The sequence below is a fragment of the Haliotis rubra genome, unplaced genomic scaffold, assembly GCF_003918875.1.
Source record: "Haliotis rubra isolate DU_JTF1 unplaced genomic scaffold, ASM391887v1 Scf133, whole genome shotgun sequence".
NCBI lineage: Eukaryota > Metazoa > Mollusca > Gastropoda > Lepetellida > Haliotidae > Haliotis > Haliotis rubra.
The window spans coordinates 1,679,086-1,699,584 of record NW_025765259.1 but is presented as its reverse complement, the minus strand read 5'-3'; the positions used below and the strand labels follow the sequence as shown (position 1 = coordinate 1,699,584).

The 20,499-nt window shown below is 39.5% G+C and overlaps 1 protein-coding gene and 1 long non-coding RNA gene across 3 annotated transcripts in view; both read left to right on the top strand.

Moving 5' to 3' along the window:
- Positions 1 to 9,737, top strand: part of LOC124267681 (ADP-ribosylation factor 6) — a 34,091-nt gene extending 24,354 nt beyond the window's left edge. The window contains exons 3-5 of the mRNA XM_046702652.1: positions 5,383 to 5,486; positions 6,258 to 6,456; positions 8,523 to 9,737. Of these exons, the coding sequence (XP_046558608.1) occupies positions 5,383 to 5,486; positions 6,258 to 6,456; positions 8,523 to 8,665 (446 nt within the window). The 3' untranslated portion in view covers positions 8,666 to 9,737. The remainder of the gene's footprint in view (positions 1 to 5,382; positions 5,487 to 6,257; positions 6,457 to 8,522) is intronic.
- A 418-nt stretch (positions 9,738 to 10,155) lies between these two features.
- LOC124267682 lies at positions 10,156 to 13,074 on the top strand. Of its 2 annotated transcripts, none has more exons than XR_006896101.1 (2): positions 10,156 to 10,196; positions 11,385 to 13,074. It is a non-coding gene; the product is annotated as an uncharacterized LOC124267682 (long non-coding RNA). The 2 variants fall into 2 exon arrangements; XR_006896102.1 differs by lacking the exon at positions 10,156 to 10,196 and adding an exon at positions 11,010 to 11,163.
- Positions 13,075 to 20,499: the final 7,425 nt, after the last annotated feature.

The following is a 20,499-nucleotide window of genomic DNA, read 5'->3' as shown; positions in this document are numbered from 1 at the left end:
CAGTTATTTGCCTAAGCTGTAATCTTGCTTCAACATCAGTATGTGTAGACCATCACTTTAAAAAACTACTTCTGGTGACTTAAATATATTTGTTTAGTTGAGAAAGAAAAAATAACTTGGTTGACATTAACTGAACCCTTGTTTTTGCTTGGTTTTCTGATTGCAACATATATATTATGACTTACATGATTTCAACTCAATAAACACAAGTAGAACATTGAGAATGCCCCAAGAAGGTGACAATTGAAGTTAATTCAAAATTGATTGCTGTAAAAAGAAAACTATGCAAAATATGACAGCATGAGTATATACATTATTTTTTCTTATCCTCACTCATGATCTTTTGCTTATCTCCCTTTTCCTATCGAATGATAGTGGAACACTTGAATCCCTTGAAGTTCCCGAAGCGCACGTAAAAATACACTCACCGACGAGTTACCTCTCTTTTCCCCGCGTAAACAGTCATGTGACCAGCCTTACTTGTCACTCTCTCCCTTTTCGCCCAAGTGGAAAAATTATTTGTATTTGTGTCATAATTTCATCGTTATGTAACTTTGTTTACATTTCATGACATCTTGCAGTGTTTGCAGGCACAGGTTATCCATGGCTGATCCTCACCCCCCAATGCCTTTTGTGCATAAAACCATGTTCTTCCAGCTTGCGTTGTACTTATTATGTTGATTTATCAAATCTACAATTTAATCAATATTTGTCTTATATCTATAGACGTGCCATGGATCGGGTGAGGAAGTCATCTCAAGTCCTGGCTGATAAAACTGGAGATCAGCCTGCAAACCAAGTTGCATCAAGGAAGTGGTCCAAACAGAGCAGCATTTTCATATCAATCTGCTGGAGATGAAAGCTGTGATCAACGCCTTACAACTATGGTCGAGCTCGCTGATCAACAGAATGCTGATGGTCCACACGGACAACTCTACAGTGGCATTATCTATAAATCGGCAAGGATCTACAAGATCATCAAGCCTACTACAGCTCACATTCCAGTTGTTTGACATCATGGAGGAGGCAAACATCTGGATAAAGGCGTGTCATACCCGGAACCAAGAACGTGCTTGCAGACGCTCTCTCCCGACCACTGCACCCGTCACCTACAGAATGGATACTCAATCCAGAAGCATTTCGCTCATCATAAGGGAAATAGGATCCCCATGCACAGACCTGTTTGCCACGAGGTTCAACAAACAACTACAGACGTTTGTCTCACCAGTTCCAGATCCTCAAGCTTGGGCAACAGATGTACTGAACACATCATACCACTGATATTACTACCAAAATGTACTGTTGAAGATCAAACAGACACAGGCGCTACAACTGACCTTGGTCGTGCCATACTGGCCAGCGAGAGTATGGTTCCTAGACCTAATAGAAGATCTCGGAAGTCCAACAATCAAGTTACCAGATTGGCCGAACCTACTCATACATCCGCACACCAAGCAAGTCCACAGGAACCCAACACTGTTCCAGCTACACATGTGGACCGTATCAAAACATGTTTGAAGAAAAGAGGATACTCCGCCAGGGCAGCCAAGGCAGTAACGCTAGCGTTACGCAGATCTACTCGTAACATGTATGATGACAAGTGGCTGAGACTTAGGCAAGGCGGAAAGACTTCATTACGATGAAAGCTACTCATGCTAAAGTGGCGGAATACCTGTGTCATCTTAGACAGACCAGACATCTGAAAGGTTCGACATTATCTACATACCTCGCCGCCATCAGTACAGTGATTACCATGAAAATATGCATCAAGTGGACGAGAGTACCAGAATTACTTGCTCTGCTGAGATCTTTTAAACTGGAGGACCAGCAAAAGAAGTTCAGAGCTCTGGCCTGGGATCTGAATGTAATTCTACGTCATCTTACCAGTGATGCCTACGAACCTCTAGGCCTGACTACCTTCGAGCTGCTGACACAGAAGACTCTGTTCCTGCTTGCGCTAACCACGGCAGCTCGAAAATCAGAGATACATGCACTGGACTTTGGTCGAACCAGATTCGACACGGGGCAACATGCTGCAGTTCATCTAGGACTTAGATGGGACTTTATTGCCAAGAACCAGCTACCTGGTCAGCCAGATAGACAGTTCTACGTACCAGCGCTACCTACCAGCGCTACCTACAATCCTCGGACCAGAGGATATAGAGGACCTTTTACTTGTGTCCGGTCAGAGCCCTGAAGATATATCTTCAAAGACTAAGACAAGGAGACGAAAATTCAAGTGCCTATTCATCCCATTATCCACAGAGACATCAGCAGAAGTCTCAAGAATGACGATATCGTTCTGGATGAGAGCCGTCATATTGAGAGCCTATAAAGCAGCAGGACTAGAACCTCCAAGAGCTTCCAACCCACACGAAGTCAGAGCATTGGCGTCAACACTAGCCCTGCATGGAAATTGAAGTCGGACACAGTGTTTGCCAACCACTACCTCCGAGACATAGCCACTGAAGACGTCTCAGGCATTCACCAATTTGGGCCTCTCGTTGTAGCACAGCTACTTACGGCTCACAAAGGCGCTGAGTTGAAAATTCTCACCCTTTATCACGTTGACTTGTTGATAACTTTTACTAAAGAAAAGTATTAGTTTAAGAGTCCATGCGCACAGTCTAGGTCAGGCTAGCATGATTAATAAAAGATCCTGTACGGGTAAAGATCTTGGGTTGTATCTAAGGACAGCTGATGGATCCAGGAAGTGGCCTGATCGATCACCAATCCGTTGGATTCTATAAGCAAAAGATCATGAGTCAGGATAAGACAAAATATGTAATTTTTCAAGTAAAATTGATATTTTTATACTTATCCTGACTCATGAGGTCAAGCCCTCCCGACCTCCCCGCTGGAAACACTTCAGATTGCACAGCTGATCCAAGTGCTTGGGCAGAAAAATCAGGAGAAAGTGACAAGTAAGGTTGGTCACATGACTGTTTACGCCGGAAAAGGGAGGTAACTCGTGAACAAATTACATATTCCAAGAGTAATGCTGTGCAATATTATAAAGGGACTGATGGCTGATAGGTTATCTCCCTTTGGTTGAGCAGCTGCTAAAACATTTCTTCCTCTCACACCTGGACACCATGCTACTTCCTTCCTTCTTTCCTACCTACACCTGGCAGTCCACAGACACCGAGGGGGAGGAGATATTTCTACCAGTTCCATTGTTCATATGCAGCAGTATTTGGAGACTCCATACGTCCCCTATTCTCCATGTATGCTTCAGGGCTCCTGCCATCTGCTTTCTTATCTGTGTCACATAGTATTATGTCAGTGATCGTCACTGTATGGGTGGGGCAAGTGTGTGAATCAACTTCCTCGTTTTGTATGGTTCAGGAAGTAACGTTCGTGTGAAAATGACTAAACGGTTGTTCACCCAGTGTAGCGTTGATGATTCATGAATATGTTTACATTCATGCATGGAAATGACGTAAATGATTTCATCCTACGGCAAAGTTCAGGTTTAATCAGCACAGGTGAAAGAGGTTGATCTGGTTTGATCTCATATCCAGAAGGTTCATCCAGTTATCTGATGATGTTATCAAGCTTTGGCCGATCTGGTTCTCATGCAAGGACAAAACCACTACCCGACATGACAAGCAGGGATTGCCTGGATGCAAACATTGTTGACAGAATATCTCACATGAGTTGTGATTGAGATTTGGGCAAAAAAAGCATTTTGGAGACATCAACCTCCAATACAAACAGCTCATTACATTAGTTTCTCTGTTTATTAAACATTGCAGGCAATGTTAAGAGTTGTGGCAACTCCCTACAGAGAGGCCTGTTATCACTAATAAGGAACCACAGTGCTTGAAGTCTCATACTGGAAGTTATTCAAATTTACAACAAGGCATACTTTAACATGGACTTACAATAGCTGGAGCACTAGGACAATCATAGCTCCCATACTTTAACATGGACTTACAATAGCTGGAGCACTAGGACAATCATAGCTCCCATACTTTAACATGGACTTACAATAGTTGGAGCACTAGGACAATCATAGCTCCCATACTTTAACATGGACTTACAATAGCTGGAGCACTAGGACAAATCATCATAACTCCCATACTTTAACATGGACTTACAATAGCTGGAGCACTAGGACAATCATAACTCCCATACTTTAACATGGACTTACAATAGCTGGAGCACTAGGACAATCATAACTCCCATACTTTAACATGGACTTACAACAGCTGGAGCACTAGGACAATCATAACTCCCATACTTTAACATGGACTTACAATAGCTGGAGCACTAGGACAATCATAACTCCCATACTTTAACATGGACTTACAATAGCTGGAGCACTAGGACAATCATGAGCACTAGGACAATCATAGCTCCCATACTTTAACATGGACTTACAATAGCTGGAGCACTAGGACAATCATAGCTCCCATACTTTAACATGGACTTACAATAGCTGGAGCACTAGGACAATCATAGCTCCCATACTTTAACATGGACTTACAATAGCTGGAGCACTAGGACAATCATAACTCCCATACTTTAACATGGACTTACAATAGCTGGAGCACTAGGACAATCATGAGCACTAGGACAATCATAGCTCCCATACTTTAAAATGGACTTACAATAGCTGGAGCACTAGGACAATCATAGCTCCCATACTTTAACATGGACTTACAATGGCTGGAGCACTAGGACAATCATAGCTCCCATACTTTAACATGGACTTACAATAGCTGGAGCACTAGGACAATCATAACTCCCATACTTTAACATGGACTTACAATAGCTGGAGCACTAGGACAATCATAACTCCCATACTTTAACATGGACTTACAATAGTTGTAGCACTAGGACAATCATAGCTCCCATACTTTAACATGGACTTACAATAGTTGGAGCACTAGGACAATCATACTTTAACATGGACTTACTCCCATACTTTAACATGGACTTACAATAGTTGGAGCACTAGGACAATCATAGCTCCCATACTTTAACATGGACTTACAATAGCTGGAGCACTAGGACAATCATAGCTCCCATACTTTAACATGGACTTACAATAGTTGGAGCACTAGGACAATCATAGCTCCCATACTTTAACATGGACTTACAATAGCTGGAGCACTAGGACAATCATAACTCCCATACTTTAACATGGACTTACAATAGCTGGAGCACTATTAACATGGACTTAGTGTTGTTGTGGATGACAATGTTGAAAAGAATCTGTTGCAAGTTACTGTTCTCTGAGATTGAGACAGTGGCATCACTTCCTCAACATGGATGATGACGGTATTCAGGGAGGGACATGTCACTGAAGCATTTCTTGTACCTATATGTTGTCGTCTCCTCAAGTTGTCACAAAGTCCTTAACCATGTTCTCAGCTGTGCTATACAAGTTGAAGTTAGGCCAGTCAGTTACAACCATCCCAACAGTGGGCTTCAACGTGGAGCAAGTCAACTACAAGAATGTCAAGTTCAGTGTCTGGGTAGGTACACAAGGATGATGATAGGAGTGTATCATGTATCCCTATATTGAAGTGATGATGAAAGGAGTGTATCATGTGTCCCTATATTGAAGTGATGATGATAGGAGTGTATCATGTGTCCCTATATTAAAGTGATGATGAAAGGAGTGTATCATGTGTCACTATATTGAAGTGATGATGATAGGAGTGTATCATGTATCCCTATATTGAAGTGATGATGATAGGAGTGTATCATGTGTCCCTATATTGAAGTGATGATGAAAGGAGTATATCATGTGTCCCTATATTGAATTGATGATGATAGGAGTGTATCATGTGTCCCTATATTGAAGTGATGATGAAAGGAGTATATCATGTATCCCTATATTGAAGTGATGATGATAGGAGTGTATCATGTATCCCTATATTGAAGTGATGATGATAGGAGTGTATCATGTATCCCTATATTGAAGTGATGATGAAAGGAGTGTATCATGTATCCCTATATTGAAGTGATGATGATAGGAGTATATCATGTATCCCTATATTGAAGTGATGATGAAAGGAGTATATCATGTATCCCTATATTGAAGTGATGATGAAAGGAGTGTATCATGTATCCCTATATTGAAGTGATGATGCAGTGGATATCCTGCTACAGAAAGAATGACATGCTTATCGTATTGCAGTTATGGCACCATTGAATCATGTGTTCAGCTGGGGTAGCCTTACTGTTTGTCAGGCACAGTACATTCTGCTGGCGCTGTGTCTGAGTGTCTGTTTGTGTTGCAGGACGTTGGGGGGCAGGACAAGATTCGACCTTTATGGCGGCACTACTTCACAGGAACACAAGGTCTCATTTTCGTAGTGGACTGTGCTGACCGGGACCGTATTGTCGAGGCAAGACAGGAGCTGCATCGCATCATCAATGATCGCGAGATGAGAGATGTGATTATTCTGATATTTGCTAACAAACAGGATCTCCCAGATGGTAAGATATAAGGCAGTGGTGCATAAGGAGATTCCTTTTGAGATAATGGTATTTGGAGAGATCCTTTTGACACACATATTGGGAAAGTGGTGTATAGGGAGATACTTTGGGCCTTGTTGAGGTTAAGATATTTTGGTTAAGGGTATTGGGAGAGAGGTGTGTATGGAGATCCTTTTGGCAAGAGATTTGTATGTATTAAGAGATACCTTTGGTCAGAGAGAGATATTAAGGAGATCGTGTAGGCAGATTGGTAAGTACAGGAAGAGCAGAGGACCAAATTATACCAGATTGTGGAGCTGAGGAATGTAATGCCTGTCAAGTAAGTTGCAATCTTGATAAATATACAAACATACAAAGTAGGACAATACTTGATGTCCAACGCTAGCAGTCAAAGCCAATACTAAGCTTATTTCTGAAAAGTAATATTCAAAAACGTTATTGTATGTTCGATATCATCGCATCTTGGTTCAATATTTTCACACTACACAAGTCCCATGTCATATTTAATTACACATTCGAAAAACCCACCTTCACCAAACCTCTGCGTAAACTATTGCTATTATAATATCAACAAAGTTTACATCACTTTCATCACTTGGCAAAGAGAGAGAATTTTATTTAAAAACTGTCATACCTGGAGAACTCTTTCATTAGCAACTGTAGGTGTTTAATATTACCACATATATATGGGGGGATCCAAATTAAATTTGAATAAACTAGTCCAAACCAGGACACAATAACTCATTTGTCCTAATTTATTGCACTGCTCGATTTAAGGAAATGAAACCTATTTGCACCTGTTGCAACCTTACTTAATAACCTTGTCGTACCACACAAAAACAGATTCTCCTGCTGTTCAGTATTAAATTAATATAGTATTGGGTTTAGTACTGATGATATAGAACATCATTATAACAAAATCATTCTGGGTCTGATAAGATTATTTCATGTTACTACATAAACTTTCATGACCTGAACAGTTACAGTCATTAACTGTCCATTTAATCTTCAGAATCACTTCACCAAACCAGTTCCCCACTCAGTTTCTCAACTGAAGTCTGTGTTCTTAGAACAACACAATATTACATGCTCTTGGAGCAAGTTGGTAGAAAGATGAAATTGCATGTTGCAGTTTTCAAGTTTCTATTTGTTTCACTCAATACTGTGGTCTATTAGCAGTAAACAGGGGAGGCCATTAAAAAACACATCACATAATTAATTTTGCATTTGCAGGATTTTGAATCTTGTCAGGAAATTTATCACTGATATATTGGCCAACTCTTCCATGTCTTGATTAGAAATATTGTAATTATGTTTCATGATCGGCATTATTTAGCCATTGCATCAATTTTTGGGATGTATGTAAGTTCAGATTCTGCTTATGAGTGCATATTTTCAAGTATTAATCTTGTTTATTTAACTTAAAAAAACGCATGTTAGGCCACACACTCACATGTCCTCCATGGCTATCAGCAATGTCAAGTCTGAAGGTTTTTCAAACGAAATCATTTACAAATTCAATAAATATGCAAATGCTTTTAAATTTATGTAATCACTCCTAGCAAGTTAGATGTATCAAATTGTTGAGTTCTTTATTTGTTGCCATTACCTTGATCGTTCTGGTTTATCCAATTGGTGGTGTAAAAATTAAGATAGTCTTTTTTTAAGAACTAATTAAACTGAAAGTTGCTAATTTTTAGAAAATCAAAAATTCAATGTTGACTTTCTCCCAAGAACAAAAACCTTCCCCTTTTATGAATTTAAAGTTCAGCGAGCCAAATCTCCTGTGAAAGAGCAGGCACCATCTCAGACCAATAGCATCCTTACAAAGAGAATTGGTTGGCTTTATCTAAGTTTCAAACCTTTTGAAAGGGCAAAAATGAACCAACAAGTTACACTCTTCCCTACCCACTTATTTTGGGAGGAGATTGACTCTGCTAACTGCTGTAGCTTACCTACTTTCTGTAATCTGGAATGAACTCTGCTTCTCTAGGTAAATGTCAATAGATGAAGTCACCTTTTCCTTGGTGTATTTAGTCCAGTAATAAGACTGTTTGTTGTTGCAGCTATGAAGCCACATGAAATTCAAGAGAAGCTAGGATTAACGAGAATACGTGACCGCAACTGGTATGTTCAGCCGGCTTGTGCAACAACGGGTGACGGACTCTATGAGGGCCTAACGTGGCTCACTTCCAACCACAAGTCTTGATTGAGGCTGGGCTACATAGCACCAGTCTGTTTTATATCACAAACTCTGCAAAACATACTGACTAAACAGAGTGGACAGAGACACAGTAGTGGGCCAGCTCTGGACACTCATGCAAGTGACCTGTGTATAGACACTGACAGTGACAACCTTCAAGCTTGACTCGGCTTGTGCAGGCTTGTCACAAGGGATTTATTTCTGGTTTTTTTACGGTGCTTCATTTGATCCTGTAAAAAGTGTTGAAAGGGGCCAGAGTGTATATTTTGCAAGTAGACTTTTTGTATACTTCCGACTTATTTGCCTCTCTGTACAGTTAGAATGCATGTGGCCATGTGGGCACGTACCCAGCGCTGTAGTCAGACTGCATGGTTTCTCTAATTCTCCCAGATAGTGACATAGTTGGCCCACGATGTCCATATCACTCATGTTACTCTCATATATTTATTCGTTGCGTCGTCCTGTTGGGAAAGACGATCCTGCCATGGAATGTGAAGACGATGATGCAGCATGGCCTGGTGTGTATCACCTCTGACATATCGCTACACAAACTTCTTCACTTTTTTATTGGTCAGGAAAGAGTTTTGTATTATGTTTTTTGTGTGAAATTATCAGATTCATTGAGATCTCATCCGCTGAAAAACTATACAAGGCTTGGAGGGGAATCAGCACAATTCTACCCGCAGCAGATGTCTCATATATACTCATGTCACCGTTACAAGAAGACTGTGTGTGAATCACTGGTTTATTGTTTGTAATTCAGAACCAACTCAGCTATCTGTCAGTTCTGGACACACAAGAACTTTACTGTATATAAGAAATTTTAGAGATTATTTTGTGTTTTTCACTTGTAAAGAATACTGTTTAGGTTCACCTACAAGTAATTAGTACTGGCTGTCTGATTCTGTCTGTGAAGAATAAAGACAGTCATCAAGAGTATCCAGATTTCAGCAGAAGCTTGTGATGCAAGGTTAGCCCAGGACCTTCTTGATGTCAAGGTATATGCTGAAAATACATTTCAAATATCTAATGTGTCTTACAATTGTTAAGAATGGAGTAAACGTGAAGGTAAATAATATAACAGTATTGTTTTTCCCTGTTTGGAGTCGATGGAAACAACTTGTATTCTCCTCAGCACAACATTTTCTATTTTTCATCAGCCTTCACCGCACACACTTCCACATCCTCACCACACAGCTCAACTCAATAGTTGTTATTATACTGGACATATTAGTTAAAAACACGGACCTCATCATCGTCTTGAGCTGTGAATGGAAAACATGTAAAAAGCTTATAATGATCACATGCATTATGGATGGACGTTGCGCTTGGTCATCCAAGGAACCGTCATCATGGAAAATAACCTGTCGCTGTGTCTGGTGTCGAGACACTGGTATGTAGCTGTCTGGTGCAATGTCTGATGTCTATCTAGACATTGGTCTGTGTCTGGTGTCCATCTAGATATTGGTCTGAAGCAGTGTCTGGTGTCTATCTAGACATTGGCCTGTAGCAGTGTCTGGTGTCCATCTAGACATTGGTCTGTAGCAGTGTCTGGTGTCTATCTAGACATTGGCCTGTAGCAGTGTCTGGTGTCCATCTAGACATTGGCCTGTAGCAGTGTCTGGTGTCCATCTAGACATTGGCCTGTAGTAGCAGTGTCTGGTGTCCATCTAGACATTGGTCTGTAGCAGTGTCTGGTGTCTATCTAGACATTGGCCTGTAGCAGTGTCTGGTGTCCATCTAGACATTGGTCTGTAGCAGTGTCTGGTGTCTATCTAGACATTGGCCTGTATCTGTGTCTGGTGTCCATCTAGACATTGGTCTGTAGCAGTGCATCTAGACATTGGCCTGTCTGGTGTGTCCATCTAGACATTGGTCTGTAGCATCTGTGTCTGGGCCTCCATCTAGACATTGGCCTGACATTGGCAGTGTCTGGTGTCCATCTAGACATTGGTCTGTAGCAGTGTCAACACTGGTGTCCATCTAGGCCTGTAGCAGTGTCTGGCCATCTAGACATTGGTCTGTAGCAGTGTCGGCACTGGTGTCCATCTAGACATTGGTCTGTAGCAGTGTCAACACTGGTGTCCATCTAGACATTGGCCTGTAGCAGTGTCTGGTGTCCATCTAGACATTGGCCTGTAGCAGTGTCGACACGGGTGTCCATCTAGACATTGGCCTGTAGCAGTGTCTGGTGTCCATCTAGACATTGGTCTGTAGCAGTGTCTGTTATCCATCTAGACATTGGTCTGTAGCAGTGTCTGGTGTCCATCTAGACATTGGCCTGTAGCAGTGTCTGGTGTCCATCTAGACATTGGCCTGTAGCAGTGTCGACACTGGTATCCATCTAGACATTGGTCTGCAGCAGTGTCGACACTGGTGTCCATCTAGACATTGGCCTGTAGCAGTGTCTGGTGTCTATCTAGACATTGGTCTGTAGCAGTGTCGACACTGGTGTCCATCTAGACATTGGCCTGTAGCAGTGTCTGGTGTCCATCTAGACATTGGTCTGCAGCAGTGTGGACACTGGTGTCCATCTAGACATTGGCCTGTAGCAGTGTCTGGTGTCCATCTAGACATTGGCCTGTAGCAGTGTCGACACTGGTGTCCATCTAGACATTGGTCTGTAGTAGTCTGGTGTCCATCTAGTCGACACTGGTGTCCATCTCGACACTGGTCTGCATCTAGACATTGGTCTGTAGTAGTGTCGACACTGGTGTCCATCTAGACATTGGTCTGTAGTTTTGGAAGGTACAGGGTTGCTAGGTATCATTCCCAAATCATCTGTGCCTGTACAAGTGTTGGGTGAATTTGAGACACTTGTCTGGTACAGCATGTCCTTTTCTTCTCACAGTGACCTGGCTGCTGCTGATATTCTTGACACTTGTAATAGACACAGACACTGTCTAATAGTGTCATGGTTTTTGGTGTATGACAAGGTGATCCGGATGTTACAGACATTGATAATGACTGTTTGGTACATGTTGCTTGGTGAATGTTCAGACACTTCTGTCAAAGACACTGTTGTAAAAGTTGATCCTTGATGACCTTCCAGAGACTTGTATCCTGACACTGTAGGTGTCTGTTGTCCCCATCGTCACCTGGTGGCTTGCCCATGTCTTCCTCCACCGCTGCAGTATGATGCAAGCCAGTGTGTCTGTGTGCATGAGGGACCTACACTAAATCACTGGTAGATCCTGGTGTGTACGACTGGTACCTTGCACACACCAAGATCAGTGTTTGTAAAGAATGGTATCCTGAAAGCAGAACTTGAATGTGAAATGTGATGTATGAATAGGATAGATCATGCTTTCTGTACATCTAGACCGTAATATATTACCCATGTTCAACAGGCTAGACGAGGACTCAGGGCATCCCTTTCTGTAAACCGGCTCATAGTGCTCTTCTTCATTCCATGCGAAACTTTCCTTGTAGTGATGGACATAGCTTCTTATCAGATTTATGTGCCCATTTGCTCCAGCTTCTAGAGGCATGTAGCTTGACAGTGTCGACTGTCTCGTCACTTGTTTGGCCGAGTCAAGATTAGATCTGTTGCTGCCTCTGTCCAGACATTCTTCTTAGGTTTTCAGATAACCAAGTCAATTCAGACACATTTACTAACTTAACATATGCATATTTTGTGCCTCTCCAGACTGGAGCAACATTCAGATGACTGTTTTTTTTGTACCATGTATATAACTGGCTTCCTACTCAAGAAGCTTGTGTTGTCTTTGTAACCAAACTCAGTTTTAAGTTCATGATTTGTTTTAATAACCAATTTGTTTCAGAGTAAGGTATGAAACATAATGCTTGCTTATGATGGTATTTTTGTGAAACAGCAGTGTTTAATATTTTGAAAACTGATCGATGTCATCCCAGTATTTCAGGATTTTGTGTGATGGCTGAGTGTCAAAGTTCAGTGTCCAGCTGCAAGAAATGTTTTGATTTGAAGCTGGCCACCATGGGTATTACTAATCTGTACATTTTAATGAAAGTGATTTGTAAATGTGTGATTCTGTGAGTGGTAAGTGTGTCGATTGGTTGGTCTTTAGATATTGTTATCTGTTACTCTTTTAGCATATATATGTGTATGGTGTTAGCAGCCGACTGCATGCGTCTGTTAGGGGTTTAGATATAGTGATACCACATCGTACTGCAATACTTGGCTGATGGTACAATTCCTTGTCTTGTCATGTGATACCAGATGATACCAGTAAAATTATTTGGAAATGAGATAAAAGTGTCTTGATATCAAATGTTGCACCATGAATGGATTAAAGTAATCAATGTGGCAAGGATTGCTACAGCAGTTTTTAGAGAATGGTGTGATGACTAAAGACGCAAGGGTTCTATTTATTGACCAACATGAGCAACTTTCATGAGAATTTCTAAGTACACTATGCATCTGCAACTAAAAATAAAGAAGTTACAATTCAATATTTCTATAAGTAAGGAAACAGTATTTGCTGATTAATATAAGGGTAATGCTATTTTTGAGGGCATTATCATTTGCAGAAGCCCGAGGTCTTCCATTAACTGCCTGACGAAGGAGGGCAGTTGAAAAAGACCGAGGGCTTCTGCAAATGATAATGCCCTCAAAAATAGCATTACCGTTATTATTACTAAAATACATGGAATTTGTGTTTAAAAGAAAAAGGAAACAATGAAGGAATTTGACTGTAAGTTTAACCAAATCAACTTCTGATGGGGTTGACTGCCCGAATGTAATTACGTCATCGAACAATTCAAGTGACGTCACAACAGAAAGTGACGATATCCGACCTTGGCCTTTGACAAGACCATAGCCTGCAACATGTCAAACTATGTCAGTGTTCGGTTTTGGTCCATCAACAGTCTTAATAGTGCAATTGTTAATATTATCGCTATTTAAAGCGGGAATTCGGGTTGCTTTGACTTGTTTGACCCAGAATATCTGCCAGTCGAAAGCCAATTAATGTCGAATGAACCGTAAGCCAACGCACCCACTATGACGTCACTTGACAACAGAACTGATAGTTGCCCGTCGTTAAGGTTGAGCGGTCCAATATCATTTGCAGCGGACCGCAAATTTCTGATAATGGGAGGGCCGTTTCATGATAATTCCATGTATTTTAGCTATAAAAAGGGTTATATTTGTGTGTGTGGTATGTTGCTGCTGGTATGGCAATACGTGTTGTATCACACCCCTAGTGTCTGTGGGAGGACAGACAGCACGAATCTAGACTAGCATAGTTGTCAGCATCCTCGATAATCTCCAGGGTATACGTTACGATCACTCTCCACTATACCCTGGATGCATCCACGGCTTGGGGCGATGATTTTATTACCTCCCTAACGTATACCCTGGAGATTATCGAGGATGAGTTGTCAGGTATCCAGGGCATATTTATACAATTATTAATGAATGTTTATTATAACGTTGCATACCTGTTGTTATTACCAGAGTAAAAGCTAGATTGCGATGGAGACAGTAGTCATACCTGTTGAAAGACAGGTGTGGAGAATGAATGACATCACACAAGTATCCTTAGCCCCCACCACTGTAGCCTTCTGTGTGCTAGTCACAGAACAGAGAGTCAATCTTCAGCTCTGCCTTGAAACCATAGCCAAGACCGTGTCCTCATGATAAGCATACTTCCAGGAATTATTACCAAACTGTGTTGTTGATAGGACTAAACTTTGTATACACTTTTGGTTGGGGAATCTTTTGATAATTTGGTGCAAAAGAGATTTGTATATTTAAATGAAAGTGTTCACAGACATTTATGATGGCGGAACATGTTCATAGCAGCTGGACAGAGAAGTCACTGTTCTTAATTTGATATAAGACGGCATCAGATGATTTTACAGTTACATATGGGGTGTAGCAAATATACTACTGAACTTTGATAGCAATCAATATCTTGTATTTCCAGATGGGGAACTGAATATAACTTGTTGCAAGTTGTCATATGAATAGCATTCAGTATTGCAATCCAGCTGATAGCTTCTAAGCTTCATATGAGTTGGTATTCATATGAAATATTCCTCAAGTTCTCTCAGTTCTTAAACAGTAGCAGATATCTATATGTATACATGTTCAGTGGCATAGATCCACTTCCTTCAAGAACCAATCTTTAAATACCTTGATTGATGTTGGAAAATAATAATGGTTCCTGAGCGTGTGACAAGATCTGGCACTGAATGCTGTAAGCAATGCTAACCCAACTATCATTCTTTAGTCACATGCAGTGCTTTCAGTCCAACAGTTAAACTTCAGATTACTGTTTGAAGTTAGCTAACTATAGCACTTCATCATAACATGTTGAGGTGAACTTCAGAGCCTGCAATGAACAGATCTAAAACGTGCTTCTTATCTCATGCTTTGTGGGGCTTCTACCATTAGGCACAAACTAGGGGAGGAAGGATGTTAGTGGTAACCTCATGTCAACATCGCATTTCATCTGCATTTAAGTCCAAGATTAACATCTGCAGCTTTAGATTAATCTTCAGAATTAACTGTTCAAAAATTATGCTTTGTTTTGATAATTAAAAGACGGTTTGGAAGAATTTCTTGTTTGGATAGTTGTGTGAGTTCAGTCAGTGTCTAACAAAGCCCTGCTACTAATGACTACAAAAAAGAATACACTTCATGTGATTGGCTTTGGATCTTAGTCCACTCTTCTTCTTCCTGTGGTAGGTTCCTGTAGATGGGGTATACCTGGTACATTGTACACTCCCTTGAGGTGTATTGTATAAACGTTGGTGAGCCACCCCTCAGACTCTGTAAATACTGGCCTATTCATTTCACCAACATTTTATACTCCTAAATAAACACAGATTCAATCAGTATAAATGTGTTTGTTGTCAAAATATGTAATGCACAATTGCATTATTGCATGTCTTATGTTTTTAGATGGTACTGTTGCCTGCGCTGCATCATATTGTGTGCATCGTATCACTGGCGCTAGCACTATTATTCCAGCAGCCACTCGTACGTGCATGCACAAAACTAGCAAAGATAACACTTAAATGTTACTTACACCACACTTCATCACTAGCCTTATTCCTTGTTACATGACATTTGCAGGAAGTACAATTAAAAAGGTCATCATTTTTATCTCAGTTATAAATTACTGACAACCAAGACTAATTCGATATACTTGGTCAAGATCTGACATACGAGGTTCACCATGAATGGAGTTCGATCAACGGATGAATGGGTTCTTGAATCAATCAACTTTCTAAAAAGAACTGACATCATTTCTCCTCCCTCCCTTTACAGCACCCTCTTTGTAGATGCCATGTTCTGTGAAAGGGTGGGTTAGAACAACACAACACAAAGAGATTCATCTTCTTGGTATTTTTCATTCAAAACTGTATTCATATGTTCCTTTTCAAGATACAGAAATCTGGCATATTCTAGAGCATGTACCAAGAATTTAGGAGATCCCCATGCTGCTTAGAAAGTTTGAACCTGACATGACGAGTTTGTCAGACAGTCATAAAATCAGCACTAAGATGTAAAAGTCCACACAGCCTGAGATATTTGTGGAAGTGTTAGTCATGTTGTAGCGATGAGGTTTACATCACCTATGACATCATGTCACAGGCACTCTTATCAGTGCCACATGGGACAAGGAAACTCAGTCATGATCTAAATTGTGTCTCAAAAAGAATAGGATTAGAAAACATAAAAAACAATAATCTTCACCCTGTGAAATCATGTGGAAAGTCTCTTGTCCAGGCTAAAGGAGTTACAAAATGGATTCACTCTGGCTAGCCAGTCTGTAAATTGTACATTTCTTACATAGTATTTTAAAATGTTGCTGTGAATGATTGATGACAATCGTCAAAGATATACGTGTAGCTATGTTGCTGGAGGCATGTATTACAAGTGATATCTGTGCAAGTGGCTATAATAAACAAGAACTCAAGTCAACAAACTTTATTAACAATGAAAGAAGATAATATCTAACTGTTTGATATAATCTCAAAAACAGGACTTCCCTGACTTCCACCACAGACTAATCTGTACAAGATGAACACTGAGCTGTGGGTACTAGGTAATACAAACAACAGATTTGTCATCACTTACAACTGTATGTAAGAGTAGGAAGAAACAAGATGTAAATATACACACAAAATTACATCTGTAAAACATTCTCATTTTGATTTTGCTCATCTCAAGCACAACTGAGGCTCTAAATATTTTCATTTAGAAAAAAAAAAACTTCTAAGATTTCGATAAACTTGTACCGCAAAAGAAACTTTCAATATCGTCACTTAAAAAAACATTTCGGAGCAGACAGTTGGCTCTGGCTGTGAGTGAGTGAGAAAGTGATCCTTTAGCAATATTCCAGCAATATCACGGAGGGGGAGACCGGAAATGGGCTTCACATATTGTACCCATGTGGGGAATCGAACCCAGGTCTTTAACCACTAGGTTACCCCACCACCCCCGGCTCTAGCTGTGACATACCTTTGTCAAGTTTGTTAAAAAACAACCAGTTGTATGTTATCTCTCTGTGGTCATGTTCATGTGGTTCACTTGCTGGCCTGAAGCTTCCCACTCAGCTGTTGATGGGGATGTGCCTGTTACTCGATGATACTCATACAAGTACTGACATGTAGTTTGGAAGTAATGAGAAAGATTCTCAATATCCACATCAAAAGTGGGGACTACAAGTGTTAGTAAGACTAGACATTAAAAATCATCTTTGCAAAAAGAATATGTTATGAAAGTATGGAAAAAGTAGAGACCAACTTAATTAATTGTTACATAGATGTGCCTGTCCCCTTTGTAGATATTGTTCAAAATACAGGATCCCAAACAGGAATCATCTGGTTACCTTAACCTCAAAATGAACAGTCACATTTCAATAGTTTCTCACAATCACGCTATCTTCACTAATTTGGGGATAGAAATCCATAAACAATTAATTTATTTGGACTGTCTCAAAATACAACAACAATACTTCAAGTCCAACATAACGTCATAAATGAAGACATTGTAGTTAAGAAATATTCTATTGATAAGATATTGGAATGGATGCGAGTGCCACCGCAGCGATGATCATCAAACCAACTGTACATAAGGAAATATCTATAGCAAATTTTAAACAAGCTACACTGAATCAAACTCTGAAAGTATTTGAAAAGTATGAGAAATGGTTCCTTGCCTTAACCCTCATGTTAAAGTTGACCCTCAACTCCAATACCATATGAAGAAATATGGAGGCTTCCAGGAACCTCTTACTTTTGAATGCTGCCTGGTTGTCAGACATTGTGACAAATGAAGCATCCCTGACCACAGGTAGAGGAGCTCACCTTTAACAGATCACTTAACATTCAAAATATACTGTCAAATTTTGTAATATAGTTTTAAAATTTAATGCCATGATAAGTTTACTTCAGTATACATTATTTTTCAAGCCCTCTAATGCCATTCTTTAGTCAAATATGTTAAATTAGTTCTTTAACCACATTCATGACATACTTAATACCCTTAAAATCTATAACTGTAAACAGACAAAAATATTATGGCTGAACAACAAAGGGCACTAGCTCAACCTTACACTGTCACAATGTCACAAAAAACCTGCTGCAAATGACATGTTCACATCTAAAAAACAAAACAAATAAGAGGCTTAAGAGCTAGTTCATCTTTCAACTGTTCAGGACTTCTGACACTGGAATATCAGCCCGCTACATATCTGGACCAGAAAACAAGAATACAAATTAAAGAGCTCCTTCCCATGCCACATTATAACTATCAGGTCACCAAGATGATACAAGTCATCAGCAACCTCAGACAGATGACTGATGAACACATGATCTGTTGTAAGCATAAAAGTCATAAACTAGTATAAATCACCCACAGATCAAAACATTTCACGGTTAATAAAACTGAAAATGGAATTGTTATCTTATGATACTTACATTTTCATACAATCAATGTGTAGATTAAAATATTGTTATTAAAAACATTATGGAGCATCTTCCAAACAAGACGCCTTATCCATATTTGAATATTGAGATAGGCTTGTATAGCTGTTCCAGGTAATCATTCATTTCACTCAATATAACTTAATGTTTCAAATAAATGAATTCAGACTTTCCAAATAAAATTCTCTTGACCAATCTCATACTTTAATAACACAACTGACAAATGATTATACATAAATAAGTTAAACAAATTGATGAAACAATATATAAGAAATAACATGCAATAATATTCATAAAACAAATTGAGGTATTTGGGGGATGCTAAAATCTGACCTTCATGCTCAGTATTGATAAAACTTTGTTGACAAATAATGAAGCAATCAACAAGAAGTCAAAATTAACCAACTAGAAAGCAGCTTTTAACAATAATAGCACTAGTAAAACACTAGCGACTTCCATTCCAAACAACACACATATGTATATACTTTGACAAAGTTCTCCATTCAAAGTTTCAAAACTGAGTACAAGAATTCTGGAATGTCCTACAGATGGCTGATATTGTAAGCAAGTACTTTCCACAGACTAGGGATAGTCACTTCACTAGGGATGCCACAATACATCGATACATCGATGCATCAATACTTTTTCTAAGACAATAAAATTATCGATACATTCAAAACTGTATTGATATTTAGTTTTGAAAGTATTGGTTTAAATATGTTTATGTATCGTTTACTTTTTTTGCAATTGTATCATGTTTTTTGATGTTATGAGAGTTTTAAATGATTATTTCTCATGCACAAAGATGGGAAATTAGAACTTTTTAATCTCTGAGAATAAAAAATGTTGATCTTTTCATACAATATGTAATATTAATGTTCAAAATGTAACTAAATTTACGCAATAATACCGCAAAAATAGGTATCGTGATACATATCGAATTGTGACATGGGTGTTGTGATGCGAATCAATTCATGAAACTTATGTATCGTGACATCCCTACACTTCACTTTCAATTGTTTATCCCATCAAAGCAAGCAACTGATGATGTTGACTGAATCAGCCCTACAACGCATAACTATTATTCAGAACACCCCATGCTAAACTTTTTGACTATGCATTCTGACTGGCATTTTCTTGATCTATTAAGCACGGTTCTGATCGGCCTAATGAAACTTTGTTCAGGCATAACAGTAGCAACACTAAGATCAGATCTTAGTGAGTCTGAACATCACGTAACTTCTCAAGAGCACAAATGAACAGATTTTCTACAATTGACAAAGGACCCCAAGCATTCAGACCACAACATTTCAAAGGTTCTTGACTTCAAATTTTTTTTAAAATATTAGACTTAATGATAATTTCAAGGTTTCATTAACATTTGAATCATCAGAAAGATGTTAATAACAAGAAAGACTTCCATACGGACTTTTCAGTATGTTTTATCCATTGATAAAATACCTTAGCCAAAGTCATCATCAAAGCTTTGTTTTGGAAGTGACCTCTCTATCTCTCAATTATCTATAACCAATCACAGAATTTGTCTCATTCCCCATATTTGTACCGTTGCAAAACTTTTACTGTCATGTTGTTTGGCCTGAAATAAATGCATTGCCCCATGTATGTATCATGCTAGGATGGAAATACACTGGATAAACAAGGATGCCACAAGACCTAGCCCTGTGCACAGTGCAACCAAGAAATGTCATCACTGTTATGAAGAATGCTTTCAAAGGTTTGCTGAGGAATCAGCCCTCATAATGTGTTGAGTATACTCTATTCAATTCCACAAATATGTTCAAGTTACAAAATCACTCAATCACATTAGTTTCCACAAAATGTAATATTCTTTGAGCAGATTGTGATTAACCAGAATCTAAGCAGAACGTGAAGGTGAAGCGTATATCAGCCAGGCT